This window comes from Micropterus salmoides, unplaced genomic scaffold (assembly GCF_014851395.1).
Source record: "Micropterus salmoides isolate LMB-PRFRI ecotype aquatic unplaced genomic scaffold, ASM1485139v1 Ms_hic_scaffold_2, whole genome shotgun sequence".
Classification (NCBI taxonomy): Eukaryota; Metazoa; Chordata; class Actinopteri; order Centrarchiformes; family Centrarchidae; genus Micropterus; species Micropterus salmoides.
In genome coordinates, this window is record NW_024041150.1 from 16937516 (window position 1) to 16965094 (window position 27579).

The 27579-nt window shown below is 42.7% G+C and overlaps 2 protein-coding genes and 1 pseudogene across 3 annotated transcripts; all 3 read right to left on the reverse strand.

The window, feature by feature from the left end:
* Positions 1 to 1363: 1363 nt before the first annotated feature.
* LOC119912165 (signal-regulatory protein beta-2-like) lies at positions 1364 to 3718 on the reverse strand. The gene is made up of 6 exons (XM_038731198.1): positions 3581 to 3718; positions 3119 to 3460; positions 2681 to 3022; positions 2032 to 2148; positions 1895 to 1926; positions 1364 to 1815 (listed from the first exon to the last, which is right to left on the reverse strand). The coding sequence occupies exons 1-6, from the start codon at positions 3618 to 3620 to the stop codon at positions 1687 to 1689; spliced, it is 1002 nt and encodes a 333-aa protein (XP_038587126.1). The 5' UTR covers positions 3621 to 3718; the 3' UTR covers positions 1364 to 1686.
* Positions 3719 to 8229: 4511 nt separating this feature from the next.
* LOC119913431 (immunoglobulin alpha-2 heavy chain-like) lies at positions 8230 to 25571 on the reverse strand. 2 transcript variants are annotated; one of them, XM_038732860.1, is made up of 5 exons: positions 25481 to 25571; positions 24650 to 25357; positions 8899 to 9015; positions 8777 to 8820; positions 8230 to 8656 (listed from the first exon to the last, which is right to left on the reverse strand). In XM_038732860.1, the coding sequence occupies exons 1-5, from the start codon at positions 25533 to 25535 to the stop codon at positions 8537 to 8539; spliced, it is 1044 nt and encodes a 347-aa protein (XP_038588788.1). In that variant the 5' UTR covers positions 25536 to 25571; the 3' UTR covers positions 8230 to 8536. The 2 variants fall into 2 exon arrangements, with proteins under 2 accessions (XP_038588788.1, XP_038588787.1); XM_038732859.1 differs by lacking the exons at positions 8230 to 8656; positions 8777 to 8820; positions 8899 to 9015 and adding exons at positions 23335 to 24174; positions 24308 to 24351; positions 24436 to 24561.
* On the reverse strand, positions 11503 to 13269 carry LOC119913432 (annotated as a pseudogene).
* Positions 25572 to 27579: the final 2008 nt, after the last annotated feature.

Consider the following 27579-nt stretch of genomic DNA (forward strand, 5'->3'; position numbering starts at 1 on the left):
AAACACAGCAATAAACAGGATGCAGTGGTCCATATATTCCACAAACAATTTACCCAGATGAATTTGTCACAGTTATAAACATAATCTCTGCCCAGACGCACAAGCCTCTTACTTAAAATCATGAAAAGTCGGTTTTGGTTCAGCTATATATTTTGCTCTTACCAGCTTAGTAACAGGGACTGGAGTAACAGTAACAATCTCTACATCACAGTAACCATATTTCCATCAATGTTTTTTAATGCGCATTTTGAAGTATTGCATTAGAAAAGGTTGATGGAAACGGAAAAATTTGAAAAAAAATCATTAATTTCACAAAAAAGTTTCTACTCTCGCTTGAGGTGGTTTTTGCCTTTGTTGAAAAAGAGTAAATGCAATAAATGGGAGATGGAAACACTTTTTCTCCAGTTCTGACGTAGTGAACTTGTAACTCGCGTCTGATCAGCTGTTTCGTCGGCGTCTTGCCCGGTTGTGCAGAGTTCAACTTACTACTCACTTTATTCGGTTACCAGTCATAAATAGAAACTATTTACTTCAGTCTTCAACAACAAACATGTTCTGTGTGCTCACTTTCCACATTCCTCTGTGAAGCAATATTTAAAAAGCTGTCTTTTTCTATTTTTTGCCTACTACCTTTTATACTATTCTACATTTAAGGACCAGTTTACTCACTGCCAAATTTTATCTTCATACAGTGAAGTTAAATTAAAATTGTTTGTGTTTCTAAAAACTTACATTTGATGTTCCACAGACCACAGATCTGTGAACAATTTTTATTAGGACTTCTTTACACTCAAGAAAGAAATAGTCATAAAGAAACTGCTCATTGTGAGGTTTTCCTGGGCAACAACATCTTCCCTGTAGTTTTTGCAAATACACAGCGCTGATTTTTTTTTTTTCAAGCTGACAAATTATTTTACCACACAATACAGCATTTGCTATGTTCAGAGGTAGATATCGGAAATGTGTGGCACATTAAACAGAAAACAGATACTACAAGGGTTACGTGAGAAAATATAGCTTTCTGAAATTTGGGTAGAATGGCCCTTTAAAACTAATTATGTTTAGTTGCTGCACAGTGATCATCAGTTACTGCAAACCTGGTGAGATCACAAGACCTTTGCTGCACAGTTAATTATTCCTAAATGAACAAGTAGCCAATTTTACAATTTATTTATTTATTTATTTTTACATTGGTGTAAGAGTAGCAGGTCTCTGACATCCACTGGCCATTTTTCTGTGTAATGATTTTAATCAATTGTAGAAGCTTAGGTTTATTCTGGTGTTATTAACAACTGACTTTTACAACCACAAACGTACTTTAAATAACTTTATCCAGCAGCCACAGTCATTCAAGACTGCTTGATTGATTGAACGTCTTTATTGATTACAATTATAAAGTGGCGCCTCTAGGCAGAGATGCTCCAAACACAAAAAAGAGAATCAAAGAGAAAAACACAATAAATCCAAAAGGGAAGTTAGCGGTAACAATAACTTTTTACTGAGTTAAAGCAGTTTAGTATTTCCATATTTGTCAGTATGTGGGATAGTCCACTGACTGGCACTCCAGAAAATCTCATATTTTAAAGTTGTTATACCACTAAACATATATAGATAGATATATATTTGTTTAGTAGCAAGGCATTCTTCATTCTGCCTGGTTTATCTGCATTCCCCAGATCACCCAACTCAGTTCTGCGGACAGTATTTGATGTCAGAATAAACTACAGAGTCTTCACTGGATCTCACTGAGGTTTGACTGGCTGGGAGGCTTCTGGGAACAGAACACAAATCTTCATAGATAACTGCATCACTAGTCTGTGAGAAATGGACATTAAAAGAATTATTCTAAACGCTGGACATAGAAAACTGCTTACACAACAAATTAAACTCTTGCCTGATTGCCTTCTGAACATCCATCAGTTGCCTCTGAAGAAACACACAAAAAATAACTACAGTCAGTTCCAATTAGTGCAGAAATCAACTGAATGAGGATCTGATTCTTCAGCCAATCAATATAACAATTTTAAATACCTGTGGAATCTTTCCTCTTGCAAAGTGTCCATATAAGACAGACTGTCACAGTCCCAAGAATGATGTTTGACAGCGTCAGTGCGATAACGGTTGGACTCTGTTCAGGTGGCTTGGTGTCTGCGTTTTACAGAAGAGAGTAAAGAAACTTTTATTTTTATATAAAAATCTGGACCAATCAGTTGTAATGAATCAATGCAAACAGTTCTGTTTATTTAGCATATCTTGGCTGTGAGATATCGGCCGCAATCGAAAAAAATTGAGTGTTGCACAGGAACCCTACTGTCCGCACATAAATATTGTAGAATGCAAAACTTTTGGCTTTAGGGCTTCAAATAAGATTATAAAGATTATTAATATGATTATTGATTATTATTGACATAGATGGATTATTTTTTGATTATACTCAATTAATTGTTTTGTCTATAAAATGTCAGGACATAGCGACAAACGTTAATCTCAGTTTTCCAAAGCCCAACATTAGTTGTTTTTTTTGCTGACTGACTAAAGGATTTGTAGACAACGTTCTTGTCTGGGTAGAATACACTAAACGTGAAAGGCAATGTCAATGGTGGAACATTTTCTCTGCATTTATCATTTATATGATTTACTAGGAATTGGAAGTATTTTACAGTGACAGTTTCTGTCTTACTGTGAATATTAATCCTGGTCCCATTTCCAAACAGTATCTGTCCACACAAAGTCACAACACAGCAGTAGGCTCCAGCATCATCAGAGCTGAGGTTCCTCATGAGAAGGTTGGACACACAGGTAGTTTCTCCGCTCTCAGTCCTCTGGCAGATGTCGTTCTTATTTCCAGAGGAGTAAATCATTTCTGGAGCAGAATGATCTGAGGTTTTCAGCCACATGACACTAACGTGTTCTGCTGCACAGTGGCCAGTGAGAACAGAACAGCTGAGAGTCACAGAGTCTCCTGGCTGGACTGACTGAGACTCTGGCTGCTGGACGACAGAGTCGCTGATCATCTTTGCACCTTGGGAAAGAAATCAAAGAAGTCTGATCATTAGAATTCTGTTTAAACACAGCTGAAATGAATTTGCAATTAGGGTAAAATCCTGGAAATGAATACCTTTCAGCATTAAAAAGGTTCCTGGTCCAAACTTGATGCTGTTAAAGTGCATTACTCCACAGAAGTATGTTCCAACGTCCTCCCATGTTGTTGCAGATATGCTCAGATTACTGATGAATTTGTCAAATCTTACTGAATAACGGTGATGAAATTCAGCACTAAATACACTCACATTATAGCTGGAGTTTATTTCTACCACAAGCTGCAGTTTTTTCCCTGTAGTTTTGTACCACACTCTTTTTCCCATCTCACTCTTTATGTGACACTCAATAGTAGCTGAGTCTCCGAGCTTCACTGTTTGGAAAGGAACCGGCTGAGAGATGTCACTATGCTGTGCCACACCTGAAATATACAGACAGGATATAATCACCATGTTTGAGTGTGAAGATGACATGAAATCAACACATTTGTGTGTGAAGATGCTCATGAAAAGATTCCACAAGTGGATTCTTCGTTACTCACACAAAGACCAGAGCAGGAAAACATTCACAAAGGACACCATCTTCTTGGCTGCTTCTCTGATCCTGCTTCTTCTCCACAGCAGTTCTGACCTACTGACGCTGCGGCAGACTTAACAGATTCACCACTTGGCCTACTTTCGGCCACATCTGTCAGGTCTGATTGGTTCATCGTCCTCACCCTGCAGAACAGGATTGGCTGGTTCACAGTGAAGCAATAACAAAACCTTCATCATGACCTGTTTTGACATCAAATCTTCAACTCATCAGCTCTTTGACATTAAATGGCAACACGCAGGTAAACCACAAAGAGGTGGGCAAAATGGAAACTGCAATTTAGCTGCATACTTTCCAGAAGAATGGAAGACACATATGAAAGTGTGTCAACATTTAAAAGGATGGTAAGAAAGAAAACGTGTGTATGGGTAACAAAGCCAAAATATCTAACAGCAGCTGTACTGTGGTACTTGGATGAGGTGAGCAAAGCGGGGAACTACAGCATGTTAGAACATTAAAAAATTCACTCTGTATATTCCACAATAGAAACTGTCTTCAGTAGAAAGTAGATTTGTTTAAATTCTGTGAGCATCATTAACCAAATTCTAAGACCACAACAAATAAAACTTTCTACATGGCCAGTTTCCTGATATGTGTGAACTGACTCTTTGCAAGTCTGCTTAAAGGAAAAGAATGAAATTTAGGGAAATACGGTAATTTGCTCTCTTGTCAATACATAATTCTTGGTTAGGTACTTAACCCACCATAAACCATGATTTGACTGTTACATGTTAATTAGTGAGCCTTAGAGGTGCTGGTAGGCAGATTTTTACCTTTGGGAGACTGGTTAGCTGTTTATTCCTGTTTCCACTCTTTGTGCTAAGTTAATAAAAATGTTCCCTAAATGTCAACCTCTTCCTCTCATGGTGTGGCAAACATTAAAGGAGGAGTGGACAGGTCTGCACTGTGGATGATATGTCTCAGTATCTTCATATTCCCCTAAAGTTCTGATTAATGTCAGCACAGCACTTTTGTTTAGGCATTTCAGTAATGATGTAGTATTCAGTGCACTTGCAGGTGTAAAGAAACCACAGTCAGCAAGTGAATCTGTTTTGTTTTTCTTCCTCTGCAGCTCAGCAATGAAGCACTGTCCAAGGAAACAAAAAGGCTTTTTGTACCAAAATGGCTTTAACTTTTTGAAGAGACAGACATGTATCACAGGTTAATATACTGTATTACGCCTCCTGTCCTCTGTAATGCCTCCCTGTAATCTTAAGTAAATGTGACTTCCTCCCAGACCGTTTCTGAGAACAATCTGAGGCGCTCTTACCTTGAAATCACAGAGCAGCTGAACTGCCTGGCTCGATCTGCTCTGTGCAGCTTGACGCGGCTTCTGTCAAAAATAAACCAGGCGCGTATTTTAAGCGAGGCAGAGCAGAGAAGTGCTTCTCTGACACTTCTGAAAGTGCACAGCATTGTCTAGCATTTAACTTAAACTATATCATCTTGGTTTGGATGTTTGGTTTCATGCATGTTTGTCATAGACAATCTGTAGTGGTCTCAGAACAGCCACCTTTGGGATAAATAAGGAGGTACCACCAGGTTCTGTGCTGGGCCCTTAAATTTAAAACCAAATTAACACCAGACCAGATTTCCGGACTTTTTCACTCTACTGATCTTATGCACACTGAACTTGGGAAGACTGCCTTCCACCACTTCATACTCTATGAATAGAATTAATAGAACATTTGAAAACTTGAATGTTTAATCCCACTGGCTGTTTTTATGTCAAATCTATTAAGTGATGTCTCTGATTCTCTATGGTTCTTTATGTGCCTTTGTCTCTCAGGATGTGTGTGTATTTGTCTTTTTGTTGTGTGGCAGTTTGTTTTTATCTTTTACCTGCTGGACTCCCTCTTGCAATAGAAGAGATGATATTACCTGATTTAATAAACGTTATACACAGTATTTCCTAATTCAGAAGGTGAAGGCACTTCCTCTCAGAGAAAAATCTGAGGCCCCCTCACCTGGAAACCACAGAGCTGTCAAAATAAGTGGAACAATAATTCCTCAGTTTACTGATTTCACACAGTGCATTGTATCCTTTCTAAACCATATTTTAAGGATATTATTTTACCTTAATTTTAAGAATTTGCACCATCCCATAAGTTCACATTGTTTTTACTACACTAGCAGATAACGAAGGTTACGATATGGTAACCCTAGTTCTGTAAGCACAGGCAGAGCCCTCTACTGAATTTTATGGGTACTACCTCCTCCAATCACACGCATGCATTTGTCCACTGAAATTTTATTGTGCACGTAGCCGACCAACAGGACGTCGCTACCGATACGTGCGTGACATATAAATAGCAGTGTCCCTACTGCCTCAGCATCCGACCGCCTTTTCAGCAGACGGTGTCAGAGCGCCAGGGCTCATCGGTAGAGGGCTCCGCCTGTGCTTATAGAACTAGGGTTACCATATCATAACCTTCGTTCTATCTCACACGCCCTCTACTGGACTCTCCCGGTCGTACACAGGCCGGCTAAAGCCCCGACCACCACATCACCTAGTGACAGACTCAGGGACACCCCTGAGAAGGCCGCTGGACCGATATGGGCTTGGCCTGACCATTAACACCTGCACTGCCCTGACTTCGCACTGAAACGTCAGGCACTCGACCATTTACACCTCGGTTGAGATTACGTCGTTTAACAGGGTAGGCAGTCTGCTCCACCACTTGTATGTGGCTATATTACTTACACTGATATCCTTTCATCAATTCCCAGGAAACTAAACAAACATACTCTTTTGGCCTCAGGTTTAGATGCCAACGATCTCGGGTTGACTTCAGTGTTGTAACGACTGTCGTTAAAACAGCCAGAAGCACTAACAAACCAGCGGTTTGGATCATCTTGACAAATAACCCTGACAGAGGTTAAATAGATGAGTTTCCCTACCAGTCAGAACTGAAGAAGTCTGTTGGAGGAGAGGGACGTCTTCAAGTATCTTCAACCAAGTCCACTTGCTATTGACTTCAAACCTTCCTTGGATGAAACGTGTTCAACTCTATTTCTGAGTACAGTCTCGACCTGCTCTATATGAAAAGCGCTATGAAAGAACTGTTGTTGTTAATTGCCACCATATAAATAAAATTGAATTGAATTGAACTCTACTGCTTTTCACTAAAGTACACACATTCAGTCCAAGTGTCCTCTTTCTGTCTCTGTGATCTTGTTCTCCCATCCATCAGCGTGCTGGACATTATCTTCATCCTGGCAACCCTGGACATGGGAAACAGTAAATCACATCTGAACAGCATTGGCTGTGGAGGAAGCTGAAAATCCTGCATAAGACAGTAGCAGATACCTGCACAGTGGCTGCAAGTTCTCTTAATGATCATGCACTCCAAGAAAGCCAGTATATCTGGGTGCCAAAGATCCAGGATTGACGTGTACCATGTGACCTATTAACATATACTGTATGTCAACTGATGAGCATATTATCTGCAAATCCAGACACTTACTTTCATTTGACAGTTTTTCCCAAAGCGACAATTATGGCATTACAAAGCAGCTTTACTCTGTGTTCATTTTATGTTTGATAAAGGAGTAACCATAACTATTTATCAGCTGAGAGAACTTCTACTAAAAGTTACTTATCCTCAAAGTCCAGCTTGGTCCCCTTCGTAAACAGTATCTGGCCACATGTTGTCAAGCCAATGTATTTTCCGTCCTCTGGTCTAAATAAAAGATTTGTCACTTCCACAAACACCAGAGTAGGAAATCATTCACAATCAGATTGTCTGCTTAAGCAGTTCTGACTGACCGAAGCACCAGAAACAGCAGACTTAACAGACATCTGTCAGGGCTGATTGGTTCATCAGCTGCACCACCTCTGTGGTTATGAATTTAATGATGTGTAGAGGCAGAACAGGTATTTTGCACTAACATTAGTAGATTTCCACTTGATTAACATACAGACTTGTCACAGGTTAATATACTGTTGAAGCCTCCTGTTCTGTGTAATGCCTCCCTGTAATCTTAAGCAATTGTGACTCCCCACCAGACTCTTACTGAGAACAATCTGAGGCGCTTCCAGAGCAGTACAATTGTGTCTCACATGTGGTTTTAACTGGTTTTCATACAACCTAGTTTTTGTGAAGAACACCCATTATGCTCAATTTAGTTTCCTCACCACACTTGCCGATAAAGTTTGTGGTTTGAACACACATTCTCAAGTTCAAAGTGTTGCAGTAGCTGAACACACGTCGTAATAGAATTATATGTATTTATTTAATCTTGTATACTATACAAATACTTCTTACACTTTTTGGACACGTTCTGCATGAAAACACAATGACAAAGAAGTGAAAATAGCTGTTAACATGACCAAACCTTACAAAACCATCGATAGACTTTGAACCGGCCACATGGATAAACAGATTTATATAAAAGGAGTGTGACACACAGTCACCATACTACAAATACTGATATGTGTACCCTATTTTGTAAAGACAATGAAGAAAGCTTCCACTGTGACTTAAGTTTAGCACTTTCTAATTGTGGAAGCCCTCAGTACTGTAGCTGGTGGCACCAGAAGAACTAAACTCTTTTGGAACCTATTGGCTAGATAGTGGAAATTATTGCACTTCACACTTTGTCTTTGAAAATGCTTGTTTAATGAGATTACAGCGAGGTAAAATGATATTCCAAAAAAATGTCCTGTTAAGCAAAAATAAACTTTTCTTGACATTTTCTGCTATATTAGATTGCCCACTCACAGTGAGAGAGAGAGAGGATAACATGCAGCATTGGTCTTGGGGCGGACTCGAAACCGGGCCACTGCAACACATGATGTGGGCCCCACCAGGTGAGCCACCCCAGCAAAATCAAACTTTAAGAGAGACACTAAAGTGTTCATGTCTGATTATACAGAGACGAAGATAAAACATGTCCTGCTCTACTGCTTTACACTGAAGTACACACATTCACTCCAGGTGTCGTCTCTCGCCTTTCTTGATCTGCTGATCTTTATCTCCGTTAGAGCAACGAAATGGAGGCTGTCTCCATTTTGGTTACCCTGGACATGAGAAACAATAAAAACTTCACAAAGTGGCACAACAAAAAGAGCATGCACAACAAGCGTTGTTCTGTAAAAATGTGTTTGAGTGGCGATACAGTAGCTGAAAAAAGATAATACCTTTTTATTTGTTTTGGAGGAATCTGAAAGTCTTGGTTGAGACTCTGAAAAACAGAAAGAAAACCTAACTACCATGCTATGTTCAACGAATACATGCTATAGATACAAACAGTACCACTAACCTGTACAAAGGCGGCTGTTTCTCTTGTTCATCATGCAAACTAAGAAAGCCAAGAAAACACTCAAGATGGTGAATAAAGCTCCATTCCAGAAATACACCAAGACAAGAGGGTCCACCTCTGCAGAGAGATGTTTGTTCGATTAGGGAAGAATCGTAAATATATATCAGCTGAAACAACTGCTACTGGAAAGTTACTCACCTTCAAAGTCCAGCTTGGTCCCGTTTCCAAACAGTATGTGTCCACATGAGGCAACAGCACAGTAGTAGGTCTCATCATGAGAAGGATTCAGGCTCTCCAGTGGCAAGTTGTAGACACAGGTGTGTGTTTGTGTGCTGGAATTCCTCTCACACTGATCGTTCCTGCCTCCATGGGTGTAAATGAGTCCTGGATGAGATTCTTCAGAGTTTTTGAACCAGTAAACACTGTGTTCTCCATCACAGGTCCCAGTGTGTACTGTACAGTTCAGAGTCACAGAGCCTCCTGGCTGGATGGGCTCAGATGCTGACTGATGGACCAAAGCTGGGACGGTCAAACCTGAACCCTTTACACTGACAGTAGTACCCTCCGCAAACTCAAACATAAATGCATGGACACTTGCGCAGTAGTAAGTAGCTGAGTCTGATACATGTAAATCTGAGATCTTTAAGTGATTTTTATCCATTTTAGTATCCAGTGTGAAGCGTGGATTATTCTTGAATTCATCATGAAAAGTTCCAGTTATTTTGTACTTATAAAAACTAGAGATGAGCTTTGGTTTCTGTCCCAGAGTTTGTTTAAACCAGTAAAGATTTGTAGCATCATCGTCATAGAAAGATCGCAAAGTAACCTCATCACCAACATAAGCTGATACAAAACCACTCTCCTGATGAACACTTCTCAGTTCAGGTGTCTGAGCTGAAATTAAATGAGAAACAAAGCAAATGCACAGTAAGTTTAATTTGAGCGTTTTGTACTATGAACCCACAGGAAAGCAATAAGGAGCAAAAACTCACCAATTATTTCGACGAACAAAGATGACAAACAAAATATGATTATCGGAGGCGTCATCGTCTTCAGAGTCTTTTGTTGTTTAAAATAACCTTGATGTTTTCTCCACTGATCACAGACAAGACTGCGTTTGACTGGCAAACAGCAGGTACCTAATGTCCTATTAAGGCAACATGGTCACATATACCAAAACCACAGACATCCTCACCTCTGTAACAACATGTACTCACACTGGTCTGGGTGATGGGCTGGGCTCACTTTAAAGGGGGTTATTTATGTGAGACTTGTGAGATTTCTTCAGTTACACTTGGAAATAATCTGATAAATGACTCAGTGATGATGAGAGGTAAAACTGTTAACTTCATTTCATGAACCTTTTTTACCTGAAGCAAATTCCGTTTGAAGTCACGTCCTACCAGACCTGTCTTAGAACTATGTGAGGCCCCCTTAACTGAAAACCACAGCGCAACTTAAACACCACAATGACAAACTTTTAGATGGTCCTTATGCATGGGACATAACTATTACTATTATTATTACTACACCATATTATATTATCTATTTATCAATTGCAACTCCATGAATATTTTACTGATTGGTTCACTACTACTGTACTGAACTTACATACAAAACAATTCTACAATTGTTTACTCTATAGTCCTGCACTGTGTTCTTGCTGCCATTCATGGCAGTTACAGGACAGGGTCCATGCCATCCTAACATAGGATTCTTAACATTGGACATTCTGCAGATGGGACTGTTCTGTAATAGCTAAATTATTATCCTAAGATAAGATAGGATTTTTCCCTTAATGCAGTTAGGAAACATGTTTTGGTAATGCCAAAAATAATAAATGTCATTCTAATCTGAGATAAGATATAATTTTAGACTTATTATGTTTCTGTAATGAGGCTCCTGCACTGTTATGTTGTATTTATGTCACGATCCTGGTCTGAGTCGGTGTGTGTTTGTATAATTTTGGCCTTGTCTTCTCCGTGTGCTGTGTTTTCATTCTTGTTTCACTCTGTTTTCATGGGTATGGTCTATGTCGGCTGTTTGTTGAGTCCTTGTTTTAAGGGTTGATCGACATGTCTGTCAGTTTTATCTGTCTGCTTGTCTGAATCAGGTTTCTTATGCTTATGGGTTTTGTCGGGTTTCAGTCTTGTACTTGTTCTTGTTTTTTCTTGAGTTCAGTACGTTGGTCCTGTCTGTTTGCCCGGTTTCCTGTTTTAGTTTGAAGTTGTCTGTGTCTATTGTTTGCATCCAGCTTGTTTCCTGTTTTCCTTGATTAACCCTGAGATGTCGCACCTGTTTAATCCCTCTCTGTTTGTTAGTCCAGGATATATTGCCTGCTGTTCTGTTTTGTCGCTGCTGGATCATTGTAGGTTGTTGTGCGCTGTCGTCCATCGTATGACGATGTTACAACTATGTTGTAGAATAAATGATGGCCTGTTCCTTTGCTGACTCCACTGCTCACTAAATGATAAGGTAGAAGGTGATCGGATAAGTTGTGAAGATTTTACCGGTAAGGTTTTTTTACAAAGGCAGCAAACCTTTATCCATCATGTACTTCATATGTTGTCATTAGAAGAGCCTCTTCAGTTTGTTTGTTAGATGGTTTATTACACGGTAAAGCATTACATTAAACATTTTTAGGTAAAATAATGTTGAGAAAACTGTTCCTGCTCTTGTAAAAGCCAAATTACAAATGACACTTAACGCACAAAAGACACAGTAAAAGGTCCTGTTACACAGAGAAAAAAGATGAAACATTTTTAGCTTTATTGCTTCACTCTGGAGTACACACACTCTTCTTGTGTGTCGTCCCTCTGTCTTCTGTCTCCTCTGCTGGCCTTTTTTATTCTTAAAGCAGCGTAATGGAGATCATCCTCATTTTTGTAACCCTAGCAATTACATATAAAACAATAAATCACAATATTGTACATAAATAAAAACAAATCCAACAGAAATTGTTATGATAGAAAATATATATTAAAATTGTAATATAACTGTCAATCTAGACAGATGATACCTCTGCATTTGTTGTGGAAAAAGCTGAAAATCTTGCATGAGATTCTGAAAAAGATTTTTAAAGCTGTGACTTTATTATGACATATGTGTTCAGTTAATATGCACAGTGGATACAGACAGTAGCATTTACCTCCACATTGGCAGCTTTTTCTCTTACTGTACAGTAAAAAAGTCAGTAAAAAATTCAGGATGGTGGTGAATATCAAACCGCCACTTATAAATAAATAAATAAATACACCAAGACAAGAGAGACTTTATCACCTGCAGAGACAGACACCAGAAGGCATTACAAAGAACTTTGTCTTCATTTATTTAGGGAGTAATAATTATCAGATAAACTTCAGTTACTAAAGTAAAGTAAAATAAAGTAACTTACACTCAAAGTCCAGTTTGGTCCCGTTTCCAAACAGTACATGTCCACATGAGGCAACAGCACAGTAGTAGGTCCCAGCATGAGAAAGATTCAGGCTCTCCAGTGGCAAGTTGTAGACACAGGTGTGTGTTTGTGTGCTGGAATTCCTCTCACACTGATCGTTCCTGCCTCCATGGGTGTAAATGAGTCCTGGATGAGATTCTTCAGAGTTTTTGAACCAGTAAACACTGTGTTCTCCATCACAGGTCCCAGTGTGTACTGTACAGTTCAGAGTCACAGAGCCTCCTGGCTGGATGGGCTCAGATGCTGACTGAAGGACCAAAGCTGGGACTTTCAAACCTGAACTCTTTACACTGACAGTAGTGCCCTCTGCAAACTCAAATGTTAGTGAAAGGCTACTTGCGCAGTAGTAAGTAGCTGAGTCTGAAATGTGTAAATCTGAGATCGTCAAGTGATTTTTACCACGTTCGGTTTCCAGTGTGAAGCGTGGATTGTTCTTGAATTCATCATAAAAAGTGCCATTTTTATTAAATGTGTAGGAGCTAGAGATGAGTCTTGGTTTCTGTCCCAGATTTTGTTTATACCAGAAAAATCTTGCTGCCGTATTAACGTTACAGAAACATCGCAAAGTTACGCTGTCACCAACATCAGCAGATACAAAACCACCCTCTTGACGGACAGATGAGGACAGATCAGTCATCTTAGCTGAAGTCACAGGAGAGATAAAGCAAAGTACAACTATTGTAATGTGATGTGTTTTAAGTATATTATACTGAAAAAACAATTAGAAGCAATGACACTAAGAGTGACTGTCCACTCAAAAATACAAATTGAGCCGAAAAAAAAAATCACAACTCACCTATTTTCCCCAAGAACAAACATGTCAGATAGAAAACAACCTTTGGAGATGTCATCGTGTTCAAATTGTTGGCTTGAGTGACAAGAATCTTGATCTTTTCCCCACTCTTCACAGACAAGACTTTGTTTGATTGGCCAACACTGAAGTGACACTCTGTGTCCTATAAAGGAAACGTCATCACATGTTCACTCCCACCTATAGTGTCAACATTGGCTCTTGAGAAGACTCACTTGGTGAGAGGTATATGAAGAACATAAAGTCTCCTCGACTTAGATTTAGTTTACAGTATTAACCTCCTTTCTTAAACATTTTTGGTCACCATTTTTTCTGTAATGGCCAATAAATGTATCTACATATTATTACTTTATTCTTTTACTCTATATAGTAGTTTTTATTGGTAACGTCAGACTCTAGTTCATCCTCAGCACTGCTCCAGTGATTATAGTTTACATCTCTTATCATTTTTCATTATTTAAACTTTATTATGTTTACTCTTTGCTTTGTAGCAGAAGGGAGTTACAAAACTCAATTTCACTCTACAACTTGTTGTATTGTGACAATAAAATGGTGGGTGGGTGGGTTCTACCTCTAGTGATGAAATATTTAGAAACTACAATAAAAAGCCCCCTAATAAGCCCCCTAATATGCCTGTTACGATAGAGGACTTAAAAAGACCATTGCAAATTTGCAAGGTGGGCATGCTCCAGGCCTGGAAGGCTTTACAGACAAGTTTTATAGGACTTACATTGATGAAATTTTCAACAGTCCCAGGATGTCAGATCAATTGGACAAGGTCTGAAGCAGATAAATTCCAACAGCCTACAAAGGGAAATACTTATTTAAGAATACTATAGTCCCTCTTTTGGATAAGTTAAAGAATGATATAGAAAGGTGGAACATTAGGGCAATAGTCTCAAAAATATGAATAAGATGAATTGTGCCTCTAAATTTATTAATTATCCACCACAAGCCCTCCTGGTTAAGATCCCACTGACATATGTTAATATTATTATTGCTTGCAGTATATTATAATGCTTACAATATTGCTTTTTACATGAGACTCTTTGTATTTATGTTGTGTTGCAGCATTTATATAGTTCTATGATTATTATTATTGTTATTATGCAATAGAACAATTATTCTGTTTATTTACATGTCTTTATTTCACACTTGCTTTAGCAATGTAAACCTCCCATGCTCCATGTTTCCCACTGAATTGATATAGTCAGAAATGGAACAGATATCTTAGTCACATTAAAAGCTCTTGAAATCGCTCACAATCAGGTAACAACCCATATATTTGCTATTTATTTGTATTCCCTAACACATTGAATATGCTCCACATTGCTAAGGCCCTGCTGACATTATAAATCCCCTTCTTTTTTAATGAAAGTATTTGATTTTTAGTCTGTTATTTTAATGTTCTTTATTGTGTCACAACCCCCCTGCCATAACAATGATTGTGACATCTGGTTTGGGTATGAGTGTGTTTTAAAGTTTCTTTGACCTTTTGGTGCAGGGGGAAGTGTGTATGTTGCATTTTGTTTTTGTGTGTTCTTGTTTTCCCCTTTTCCCCTGCTCTTTTCCCTGTTTTCCCTAACTCCGCAGTGGCCTTGGGGGCGGGACTAATCTCTGGGTGAGGCGTCCATTCTCTCCACACCTGCTCCTGATCTGTAATTATGCCTCTATTTAATGAGAAGCCAGACATCCTGTCCTCGCTGGATTGTTGAGTCACATTCTCGCTCTTCCTCAACTTAGCAGCAAATGCATTAATTAATTAATTAATTTATTAATGCTTTACCTGATAGGCCTACATCTAGTTGTGCAGGGATGCTCTGCCATGCGAATTCCCTCCTGTTGATGTCCTCTTTAGTAAACAGTAATAGATTCTGGAAACTCACAAACAGCAAGGATCAGACTCTCTTCCAATGATTTGCGCTGCATGTCGCGAACAAAATGTTTATGACAATTCAACTTCGGCAGTGGGCGGGTGTGTGTGTGAGGCGAGCACTTCACCTCACTCTGACAGGGACACTTGCTACTGAACATAAAGTGTTTCTGCTGCTCCCTGATAAAAAGAAAAATGCTTCTGCAGATTCTTATATGTTAACCTGTTGCCCAGAAGGTGCCTTTTATGATGTTATGATTGTGGTTCTGGTCTCTGGTCTAAAACTTGTTTTAACAAGCTAGATGAAAGGTAACGCCCTGGCAGTGGAAAACCGCTTTGGTTTAATATTTGATTTGAGTACATTAATATTTAAGTTGAGATTTACAAGAAATATTTTATTGCTGCTGTGTAAAGGGAATACTGCTGGTAAAAAGCACCTTATTTTTTTAAAGTGTTTCCTAAAAAAAGAGCATCAACAAGGTTTAAAAAAAAAAGAAATTCTATAAAAAAAAACACATGCACAGCATTTAGTTTGTCAGTTTAGTTCATCATGTTTTAGTGTCCCCTGTAAACATTTCCATTGTTATCTGTGCTGATGAAGCTCAGTGTAAGTTCAACCAGGAAGACTGTCTTAGGTGTCACTCATTCATAACTCTCATCACAATGGGGTCTCAGGGCTACTAAATACTTTTCTACTTCATGTTTCATGTTTTTTGTGTGATTGACAGGTGATTAGTGTAGAATTGTTATTTGAGAGAACTGGTTGACTCCTGTGCAGTGACATGACTATTACAGAAGAAGCCTGTCCATTTGGCTGGAATTGTAACCCTAAAACTATATAATGAATGCTGTTACGTTGTTGAGTCAAGGGCTTACACTGACAGCTTACACACTTTACCAGCACAGTCTACACTTCACTACTTGTTAACTCTACTTCACTGTACCTCATTCTCGGTCCTCTCTCACTCTATATGCAGTCACACAGAGACACCTCCTGGAGGTGTTGCAGCATGTTCTCACTCCCAAGTCGTCACATATGGACGCATGGTCAAGACCCGATGGCATCAGTTCCCCTTCGAGGGAACTCGAACTGCGTCGGTTACGACACTATGGGAACGCCTCTAGGCGAAGCAGGTCTTAACGTGAATGAAATCACTCCAATCCTATTGGCCTGTTGCTAGAACGGTAAGGTGTGACGGAATAACCGGAGGAGTATAAAGCACACCTGTACACACTCATCATTAGCTTTTTTTTATTCAGCAGGCGCTCTGTATGTTGTTTGAAGAAAGCTCCAGTCCTACAAGCAGTATGTCTTACCTGAAGAAGAAGTCTACCAGCATGTCCGGCAACCAGATGTACAGAAGGTGTGTTTTTTCTTGCCCTCGGTACATCACGGATGGAGATTCTCATGAGATGTGTCTCTCATGTTTGGGGATGGAGCACGCACGGGCAGCTCTCGAGGGGGCTGCCTGCGCCCGTTGCGAAGCCCTTTCCGTGCGGGTACTGAGGTACAGCATGGCTCTCTTTTCCGAGGATGGCCGGATGTGTTTTCCCCGTGGTGCGGGCCCTGCGGCCGCTGAGGCGGCCCGGCGGCTTCACTCATGGGTTCACAGCGTGATCTGTCGGAGGATTTCGGGACGGCTGAGGCTTTTTCCCGACCTTCATCCGCTGGCTCCGACGCTTCCTTTCCTCGTTCGGGAGCCCGTTCTCGGCTTCTCCCGCTCGCGGTTTTGGATCCGGAGGCGCTGCAGCAATCCGACTCCGAGGAGGCGGACGTGCTCAGCGCAGTCGACGATGACTTCCGGGTGTCGGGGCGGCGTCATCTGGCCGCGCCCGACTATGACGTGCTGCTGGAGGTGGTGACTAGAGCCGTGGCTAAGCTCAACATCAACTGGCCACGGGAGGAGCAGACACCACAGGCTAGTGGTAGCTTGATGAAAGGTTTCTTAAGCACCACACGCCACCTCCACGCCGGTCTCTGCCATTCTTTCCTGATTTACATGATGAACTGAGTAAATCATGGGGCAGACCCTTCTCTACATGGCTTTCCACACCCCGATCACTGAACTACAGTAATGTGATGGGGGTTAGGGACCGTGGTTATGGGAGGATGCCTCGGGTGGAGGATGAGCTTGCGAGCTATCTCTCCCCTCGACTTGCGTCCTCCCTGGAGAAGCCGGCGTTACCATCCAAACCATGTCGCACCACATGGCGTACATGCCAGCGGGCCAGGCAGGTGCGAGCTTGCACACCACGGTGCTTCAAGCCTACCAAGCCAACCTGCTACAGGAGATGGTTCAGAGGGGGGGTCCCTCCGAGGAAGATCTGGCGGAGCTTCGCAGAACCACGAAGCGTTAGACGCAGTGCGAAGTGTTCCGCCAGTACCTCCCTCGCCGGTCTGGACCCAAGGCAGCTGAGGCTGCCAGGCGTAGGTCCCTTCCCTCTACGAGCTCCTACGGAGAGGAGGGAAGCAGAGTGTCGCTTCTCGGGGGCCCCCCGAGGAGCTGGGGCAGCGAGACGGCGCTCTCACCCTCAGCCGTCTGAGAGACGCGATCTGAGGACCGTCATCCAGTCCCGACGGAGCTCAGGGAAGACCGGGGTAGGGGAGTCTTTCTCCCCTCCCGCACCCCCCCCACCCCCCCCGGAGGCCGACCGAGGTCCCCTCCGCCGTGGCAACAGGTGATGTTATCCCGCCGTTTACACGTTCAGGACGCACCTGCCACCATCGAGTCCGCACCGTACTGCCTGCCCCGAGGGTCTGCAGACGGACGGCATCCCGACTCACTCACCGTGGATCTTCGGCGGCTCCCCCCTGCCGTTCTGGGGCTTCAGGGGTCCACCAGAAGATCACACGAGACACCGACCACCAGCCCCGAGGGGCTGGTTCCGTTGGCAGACTTTGCAGACGCTTGGCGGAGCCTGACGAACATTTCTCCGCGGGTCCTGCGCACTGCCATAGATGGGTATCGACTACAGTTCAAAGCCCGCCCTCCAAATTCAACAGAAGAGAGGGGGTGGTTTGGACTGTGGTCCGCCCGGAGCAAGGTCCGGTGTTGGGACAGGAAGTTTGTACTCTGCTGAGGAAAGGGGCCGTGGAACGTGTCTCCCCCCCAGACAGAGACTTCATAGTCCCCAAGAAGGACGGAGGGCTGCGTGCCCTATTTTAGATCTGCGGGTTCTAACCGGTCTCTGAGGAGATTCAGGTTAAAGATGCTCATCATCCCCGCCACCGTGACGCACATCCAATCTGAGGATTGGTTCGTCACGATAGATCTAAAGGACGCCTATTTCTAGGTCTCCATCCGTCCTTCTCACAGGAAGTTCCTGAGGTTTGCCTTCGGGGGTGTGGCTTACCAGTATCGGGTTCTTCCATTCGGCCTGGCACTTCCCCTAGCACATTCACCAAGTGTATGGATGCAGCACTGGCCCCGCTGAGGCTCCGGGGCATCCGGATTTCAACTTCATCGACGACGGGCTCATCCTAGCCCAGTCTCGAGAGTTGGCGGTTCGGCATCGAGATGTCGTTCTGGCTCGTCTGCGGCGTTTAGGGCTGAGGCTCAACGCAAAGAAGAGCGTGCTGGCGCCCACCCAACGGGCTACGTTCCTAGGGGTTGCATGGGATTCGACAACGATGCGGGCACAATTGTCTCCGGCACGTGTCGACACCATATTGGCTGCCGTGAAAGGGGTGAAGTTAGGCCACGCCATCACTATGAAACACTTTCAACGAGTGTTGGGTCTCCTGGCGGCTGCGTCCAGCGTAATACCATCTGGACTGCTGCACATGAGACCCCTGCAGTGGTGGCTAAGGAACAAGGGTTTTTCCCCGAGGGGAATCCTCTCCGTCTGGTTTGGGTTACGCGCAAGTGTCTTCGTTCCCTATCAGTTTGGAAGGAAACTTGGTTCCTGTCCCAGGGGCCCGTGCTGGGAGGGTCTTGTCGCCGGCTGGTTATTTCGACAGACGCCTCCCTCACGGGCTGGGGCGCGGTCATGGACGGCCGCTTTGCAAGGGGATCCTGGCAGGTGCATCGATCCGAGTGGCATATCAACTGTCTCGAGATGTTGGCGGTGTTCCAGGCTCTAAGGAGTTTCCTGCCCGATCTCCAAGGCCACCACGTCCTGGTTCGTTCTGAGGAGAACAACACAGCGGTGGTGGCCTATCTGAATCACCAGGGCGGTCTGCGCTCGCGCCCTCTGGACAGACTGGCGCGTCAGATCCTCCTGTGGTCCCAGCAGAGGTTACTATCGCTCAGGGCGATGTATTTCCTGGGGACACAGAATCAGGGAGCAGACCTGCTGTTGAGGCAGGGGCTGAGGCCCGGGGAATGGAGACTTCACCCCGAAGGGTGGAGCTCTTGTGCGAAGAGTTCGGCCCCATAGACGTGGATCTGTTTGCGTCTCAAGAGACTACGCACTGCCCGCTATGGTTTCTCTCGTTCCTCCAGCCCCGTTGGGTCTGGACGCCATGGTACATTCGTGGCCGAGGCTACGTCTGTACGCTTTTCCCCCAGTCGCTCTGCTCCCGGGGTTCTGGAGCGGGTCCGCCAGGACTATGTCGGCCTACTGCTCGTAGCCCCGTTCTGGCCAACCCGGGTGTGGTTCTCGGACATCATGTCGCTCCTGGACGGCCCGCCGTGGCGGGTCCCTCTGAGGAGAGACCTGCTGTCCCAGGCGCAGGGCCGGGTTCTTCACCCTTGCCCCGCCATATGGCGACTGTGGGTCTGGCCCCTGAGGGGGCACAGTACCTAGAGGCGGGTCTAACAGCCGGAGCAGTCGAGACCCTCCTGAGCTCCAGGGCCCCGTCCACACGGAGGATGTACGGCCTGAAGTGGAGTGTTTTCTCCACTTGGTGTAGGGAGCGGTCGGTGGACCCTGTTACCTGCCCGGTGGTTCAGGTACTTGAGTTCCTCCAGGACCGGTTCTCTGCTGGTCTTTCCCCTTCCACCCTCAAGGTGTACGTGGCAGCTATTTCATCTTTCCACACCCCTCTGAGGGAGGGGTTCTTGGGGAAAACTTCCCTTGGTTGTACTTTTCCTCCGTGGTGCCCGGAGGATGAGACCTGCGACTCGGTCCAAGGTTCCCACTTGGGATCTGGCAGTGGTTCTTGGGGCGTTGGCTGAGGCCCCCTTCAAACCCCTGGAGTCAGCTGAGGCTAATCACTTGACCCTCAAGATGGCCTTTCTCCTTGCTATCACCTCTCTAAGGAGGGTGGGGGATCTCCAAGCGCTTTCGGTTTCCCCGCAAAGCCTGGAGTTTGCCCCGGGGAATATTAGGGCTATCCTGCACCCTCATTCAGGATACATCCCTAAAGTGCCTTCTTGTGCGGCAGGGTCCACAGTGCTGCAGGCATTTCATCCTCCACCTCATGTGACGGCGGAGGACGGGAGACTTCATCTGCTCTGCCCTGTCAGAGCACTGAGTATTTACACTCTGAGGTCCTCCCGTTGGAGGAAGGCTGACCAGCTGCTAGTGTGTTTTGGGTCTCCCAGGGCCGGGCTCCCTGCATCCAAACATACTATTAGCAACTGGATTGTTCAGACTATTTCCCTGGCCTATCAGGTGCGCGGTTTGCCTTCACCTGTGGCTGTGAGGGCTCATTCTACCAGAGGCAAGGCGGCCTCTCGAGCCCTCCTTTCCGGGGCCTCTTGCAGGATGTTGTTTAGCGGCTGGCTGTGCCACTCCGCACACATTCATTCGGTTTTACAGTCTTGACCTTCCTTCGGCACCTGGCACTCGTGCGCTCTCCTCTTAGTAGTGCCACTTTATTGCACACAGGGGCAGGCGGGGTTTTCGGCACGGTTTAGTGGGTATCTCGTTCCCATAGTGTCGTAACCGACGCAGTTCGAGTTCCCTCGAAGGGGAACGTCTCGGGTTACGTATGTAACCCTGGTTCCCCGAGAAGGGGAACGAGAGACTGCGTCGGCCCGCCGCACCTCTCTCCCCGCCTGAAGCGCCTGCTTCATAGTTTAAGCTAATGATGAGTGTGTACAGGTGTGCTTTATACTCCTCCGGTTATTCCGTCACACCTTACCGTTCTAGCAACAGGCCAATAGGATTGGAGTGATTTCATTCACGTTCAGACCTGCTTCGCCTAGAGGCGTTCCCATAGTGTCGTAACCGACGCAGTCTCTCGTTCCCCTTCTCGGGGAACCAGGGTTACATACGTAACCCGAGACGTTTGTAACACACTGAGGAGCCACTCAGTGTCAGAGTTCAACTCACTAAGACTTGTAGCATCGTATTTCAACGCTACAGGTAGTTCTGTGATATTTAACAGAAATATCAAATGAAGGAGGTGGCCGGGTGTGCCAGACACTGGACTTTCCCCTAGACCAGAGAGACCAGTGTTTGTTTCCTGTGTGTAACAAAAAGTTAACAGTGAATGTTTTCCTGTAAGTTGCGTAACTTAGGTAACATAGTTATTTTAACCTAAAACATGATCTTTTCCTGAACCTAACTAAGTAATATTGGTGCCTTAACCTAACCAAATTGTGGTGCTGTTTCCTACGTTGCATATTTATTGTTACTACAAGTCCAAAAACATAGCTAAAGAGGTACCCAGTGACGCCAAGGGGTCTTGACCAAGCGTCCATATGTGACGAGCTGGGAATGAGAATGTGTCGGGTGAGGAGGGGTGGTGATGGTGCAGTGGATAAGACAAATGCCTTTGATGTGAGAGACCCGGGTTCAATGTCCCACTGTGTCCCTGAGCAAGAGACTCAACCCCTAGTTGCTCCTGAGGTGTGTCGCTTTGGATAAAAGGATCAGCTATATGAATAAATATAAATATAATGAGGAGGCAGTGACAGAAACTGTTTACATCATACACATCCATATCAAATGTCTGCATATCTAAACACAGCAAGTGTTCACAGGAAGTTCAGGATGCCGTACCATTGCTTCACTGAGGAAAATTTTGTAGTTTTTCCAAAAGAACTATGGCCATACAGTTTACTGAGATATAGCTGTCACAGGCCATATGTGACCTGTGTTCTGGCTCCACCACTGTGGTCCAGAGTGTTTTATCTCATCCAGTATAGGCTGGATTACCATGAAGCTGCACAGACATGCTTTGTCCCCAGAGACTGACTCATAATGACTTTGTTGATCCCTGTGTTTTCTTCTGTCACCACCAAAAGGTTTATGTTTGAAATTTTTCATAAAACTGTTGGGTGAATTGGCACTACATTTGGGAGTAGTACAGACATAACATGGCTATAGTAATTTTAATGAAGTCCATGGTCCATGATACCATTGGATTAAAAGTTTTCATATCATTTTCAGGTTCATCATTCTATTTAGGGGTTGTACCAGAGCAGGTTTACATGGTTTAATTTTCAAAAAAGCCCCAAATTTTTGTCATATGTTGCTGCAGCACCCCTGTTCTCCCTGTGTGTTGACCGCTCTGTTTTAGCTACAGACTGATGCATCTCAATCCTAAAATATTTTTGTTGGGAGTTGCACATGCACAGTACCGAGTTAAGGACTACTAGCCAATCAGAAGCAGAGTAGGACGGGTCCTGACAAGCCGGTAAACACTGCTTCGGTTCAGCTGTATATGTTCCCGAACCAGCTTCGCAACTCAGACTGGAGTTCAGAGTGGTGAGTTATTCATTTGTAACACATTGATCTTGCATACGTAACGTTTTAACTGTATACTGTCTCTACATCACAGTAACAACTTTATGTCCATTGACTGTCTCATGTTCCGTAAGGAGAGTAGGGATGAGGGGAGACAGCGGGCGGATGTCTAATCAGTGTGTGTGTGCTGCAGCACAGTGTGTTTTTCCACCATTGTTTTTGAGCCATTAAGCTTGTGACACAACATGGTAAAAGAAATAAAAAGGCTGGACTACAAACAAGCTGTTTTCAAGCAGTTCAGAGCAGTGTTTTCTGTGGGAGATGGGAACTCCATTTGGGGTTTTATTCACTTTGCAAGCCTATTACATGCACAAAAAAGATACAAAACAAAATAAAGGAAAGCTAAAAAGCAAAATATGACCTCTTTAACAAAGGCCTTCCTACAGTACCACCCTGGTTTTAGGACTTTAGTGAGAAAAGTTAAAATAAAGTATATTGTTATGATTTGGGTTTGCTTACTTTAGATAGTTTACACATCAGGAATTAATCTATAACATGTAATCATACAGTTGAGAGTCATAGACGCTGGCAGATGGTTAGAGGTGGGAATTCACCTTACCTCTTCTCAGCTCATACACTTGATGACAACACATTCTGACAACCCAGAAGGGTTTGTGTATAAAACAAGCAAATACAGTAAGTCTCACAGGCAGAATGTTTTGCTTATTCATCATGCAAATTTATTGCTATTGCACAAAGTTTATGCAAGTTACTAAACCACACTTAAAGCAACTGCAAATGTTTATCCATAAAATATTTATAAGCAGCGAAGTTAAAGTTAAAAAAATAAAATCATTTGGTATTTATGTAAGAGGTTAAAACTCAAAAATTCAACTGTTCTATTGGAACTGTGTGGGTGTGGTTTGATCAGATTTGATCGACAGTAGCTTGGCAAAATACTGTAAAGAAAAATAATCTGATTGCCATCAGATTCTGATTGAAATATTCTGATTGGTAACCATAAAAATGTGACATGTTTCTTTCCATCTGAGCCCCATCAACTTAAAACCATTGAGAAGAGCGCAGACAAAACAGCAAAGAGAATTTATCTATTTATTTTAAATCCCATTTTTCCTAGTAAGAAGCAGATTGACAATATACGTTTTCAGGACATTAAATGCAGAAGTAAACATATGTAGCAGATTTCAGTGGTGACTGTCTTGAAGTAGTGAATTTTAAGACTTGGTTGGTCTAACCCTAATAATGAATTCGGGATGAAGGTCATATTTCCACTTTACCTCATGGTAGCTGTTCTTTCACATTAGTCACAAAAAAGAATGTGATAATATGCCCTTAGTGACTTATTACACTTAGAAAAAAACTAATAAGCCTTTTTTTGTCTTGTTACACAGAAACAAATACAAAACATGTACAGTTCTACTGCTTTATACTTGAGTACACGCATTCAGTCCTGGTGTTGTTCTTTTGTCTTCTGGAGCTGTTGACCTTTTGTTCCTTCAAGGCTGCGTAATGGATGTTTTCTTCATTTTGGACACCCTGATAATAATATGTAGAACAGTAAATCACAATGTAGTACTTAAGAGAAATAAAAACTGTATCCGAAAAAAATTGTTGCCCACGATGAAAATGTTTGAATGGTAATAGAATAGTTTATCTTAACAAAAAATACCTCTGCATTTGGTGTGGGGGGAACTGAAAATCTTGCATGAGACTCTGAAATAGATGGAAAGTGCCTTTACTATAATACCATGTTATGTGAGTAACCACTACAACTACAAAGAACAGCAGTCACAGTACCTGTACATTTGCAGTTATTTCTCTTGTTGATCACACACATTAAGGAAGCCAGTAAAACAATCAGGATGATAGTGAATGCCAAAGTCCCACTCAAGAAATGCACCAAGACAAGAGAGTTCACCTCATCTGCAGAGTCAGACACCAGGACACATTACAAAGCTTGACTTTGAATAGGGAGTATTAAAAAATAATCTTCTGCTAAAAAGTTACTTACCTTCAAAGTCCAGTTTGGTCCCATTTCCAAACAGTATGTGTCCACATGAGGCAACAGCACAGTAGTAGGTCCCATCTTGAGAAAGATTCAGGCTCTTCAATGGCAAGTCGTAGACACAGGTTTGTGTTTGTGTGTTGGGTTTCCTCTCACACTGATCGTTCCTGCCTCCATGGGTGTAAATGAGTCCTGGATGAGATTCTTCAGAGTTTTTGAACCAGTAAACACTGTGTTCTCCATCACAGGTCCCAGTGTGTACTGTACAGTTCAGAGTCACAGAGCCTCCTGGCTGGATGGGCTCAGATGCTGACTGATAGACCGAAACTGGGACGGTTGAACCTGAACCCTTTACACTGACAGTAGTGCCCTCTGCAAATTCAAAGTTGTATGAATAGCTACTCACGCAGTAGTAAGTAGCTGAGTCTGAAACGCGCAGATCTGTTATCTTCAAGTGATTTTTACCTATTTCAGTATCCAGTGTGAAGCGTGGATTATTTTTGAATTCATCATGAAAAATTCCATTTTTTTCATACTTATAAAAGGTGGAGATGAGTCTTGGTCTCTGTCCCAGAGTTTGTTTATACCAGTGAAACCTTGCTGCAACATCACCTTTATAGAAACATCGCAAAATTATGTTGTCCCCTATTTTCACTGACATAAAACCACTGTCTTGTTGAATGGATGAGGAGGATTTCAGATCAGTTGTCTGAGCTGAAGTGATAGGAGAGACAAAGCAAATGCACTTTATGAACACATGAAAACTATAAAGAAATATGAGAGCAATGAGCAGTAACCATATAAAATCCCAACTGCAGGCACACAAAAAAAACTTACCAATTTTTGCCAAGAACAGACATGTCAGATAGAAAACAAACTTTGGAGATGTCATCGTGTTCAAATTGTCGTGCTGAATGGAAAGAATCTGTCCTTTCTCCTCTCTTCAGAGACAAGACTGTGTTTGATTGGCCAAACAGAAGTGACACTGTACATCCTATTTAGGAAATTTGATCACATGTTCACTGCCACTGTAGTGAAATGGGTTTCCCATTCATGTTGTTTGTTTACAGTTTTAGGGAGATAAGATATTGATTCATAAATCATTGCATGGTTTCATGATAATGTTTACACTAATAACATATAGTGGAGTTGATACAGCTTTGGCAATGAACTGATCATTATTAGACAGGTATAATTATTTAGTAACTATAACTACTTACTTAACAAATACACTAATCATACAACAGGACAATGATCACTTGCCAGATTTTGTGAATAAAAATTTAAGGAATATAATAAACCTAAAGGCTATTATATTAAGCAATAGATTAATGGTTCATTGATTGAATAAACTTCCAATGAAGTGGACCATTTTACCTAGAATGTCATCTGTGTTGTTACAAAGGGTCAGAATTAGAAAATAAATAAAATATGCTCATTTCAAAAGATGGATTCGGTGTTGTCATTTAATATCCTAGCTAGACGGTTCAAAGTGCTAGCTCTGCTTTAGTACACAAGAACAGCTCAAAAATGTACCAGCAAATATTAAAGGTCCAGTGCGTAATATTTAGAGGATCTGCTGACAGAAATGCAATATAATATCCATAACTATGTTTTCAGTGGTGTATAAACCTTACATAATGAACTGTTATGTTTTTATTACCTTAGAATAAACCATTTCTATCCACAAACACCACAGGTTCTCTTACATGGAAGTCGCCATGTAGCCCTGCCATGTTGCTACAGTAACCCAAATGGACAAACTCTTATACATATGAAAAAGGAAGTAGTAGTAGTAGTAGTAGTTGTGTGGTTTGTTAGAAGTAAGAAGTGAAATTTGAACAAATGGAGGACCACACGTATTATTTAGCACCAGAGCTGACAGTGTGTCAGTGTGTGAGTGTGTCGGCCACCGCAGCATCTCCAATTCACTTGGAAAGGAAGGGGAGAGCAGTGATTTTACAACCCCACCACTTCCTAGATGGCCCTGAAACTTACACACTGAATCTTTACTAGGTCGCAAGGCTTAAATGCTAATGGTGTGATCCTAATTCTTCAGTACCACAAGATGCTGTCCGTCTTTATACACCAGCCTGCACACTCATGGGGCCTGGAGGCTGTAGAAAAATTTCTGATAGATCTCCAATAAACATTTTCACCATCTTAGTTTAGCAGGTTAGCGTGCTAACATTTAATAGTGCCACACACAAAGTAGTCAGCAAAGTCATGTTAAGGCATTTCACTGGATAAGCGACCCGCTGTTGGTACTAGTTAAAAAGTCAGGGAATCACCAAGTCAAATAATGTTCGCGCAGCTGTAATGATGAGTTTTACATCAACCAGCAATGATTGGTTTGACAGAGCTGAAGGTGGGAGCATGCCAGAAATCTTTTTTGTGTATGTAGCTGACCAATAGGACATCGCTACCAATACGTGCATGATATATAAATAGCAGTATCCCTACTGCCTCAGCATCTGACCGCCTCTTCAGCTGATGTGTCTTAGCAGCAGGGCTCATCGGTAGAGGGCTCCTCCTGTGCTCATAAAACTAGGGTTACCATAATGTAACCTTCGTTCTATCTCACACAGGCTCCGCCCTCTACTGGACTATATGGGTACAGTGGGTGTAGCTCGATGACTGTCCGCCCTAGCCACGACAAGCTGAAGTCCACCGCACTAACCCAGACCCCAACCAACACATCACCTTAGTGACATAATGGTGGGCCACCCCTGAGAAAGTCGCTTAACCAATAGGGGCTTGGCCTGACCATTAACACCTGGACTGAAAAGGGTTGTAGACACTTCCTCACTTCCACAAGTGGAATGTGCATGTCCTGCTGAGGGTAGATCTGTTTCCTCATGAGAAACAGCCCATTTCCTCCTGAGAGGATAGACTAGCTTAAATTATGTCCAAGAAAACTGGTGGTATGCTGCAGA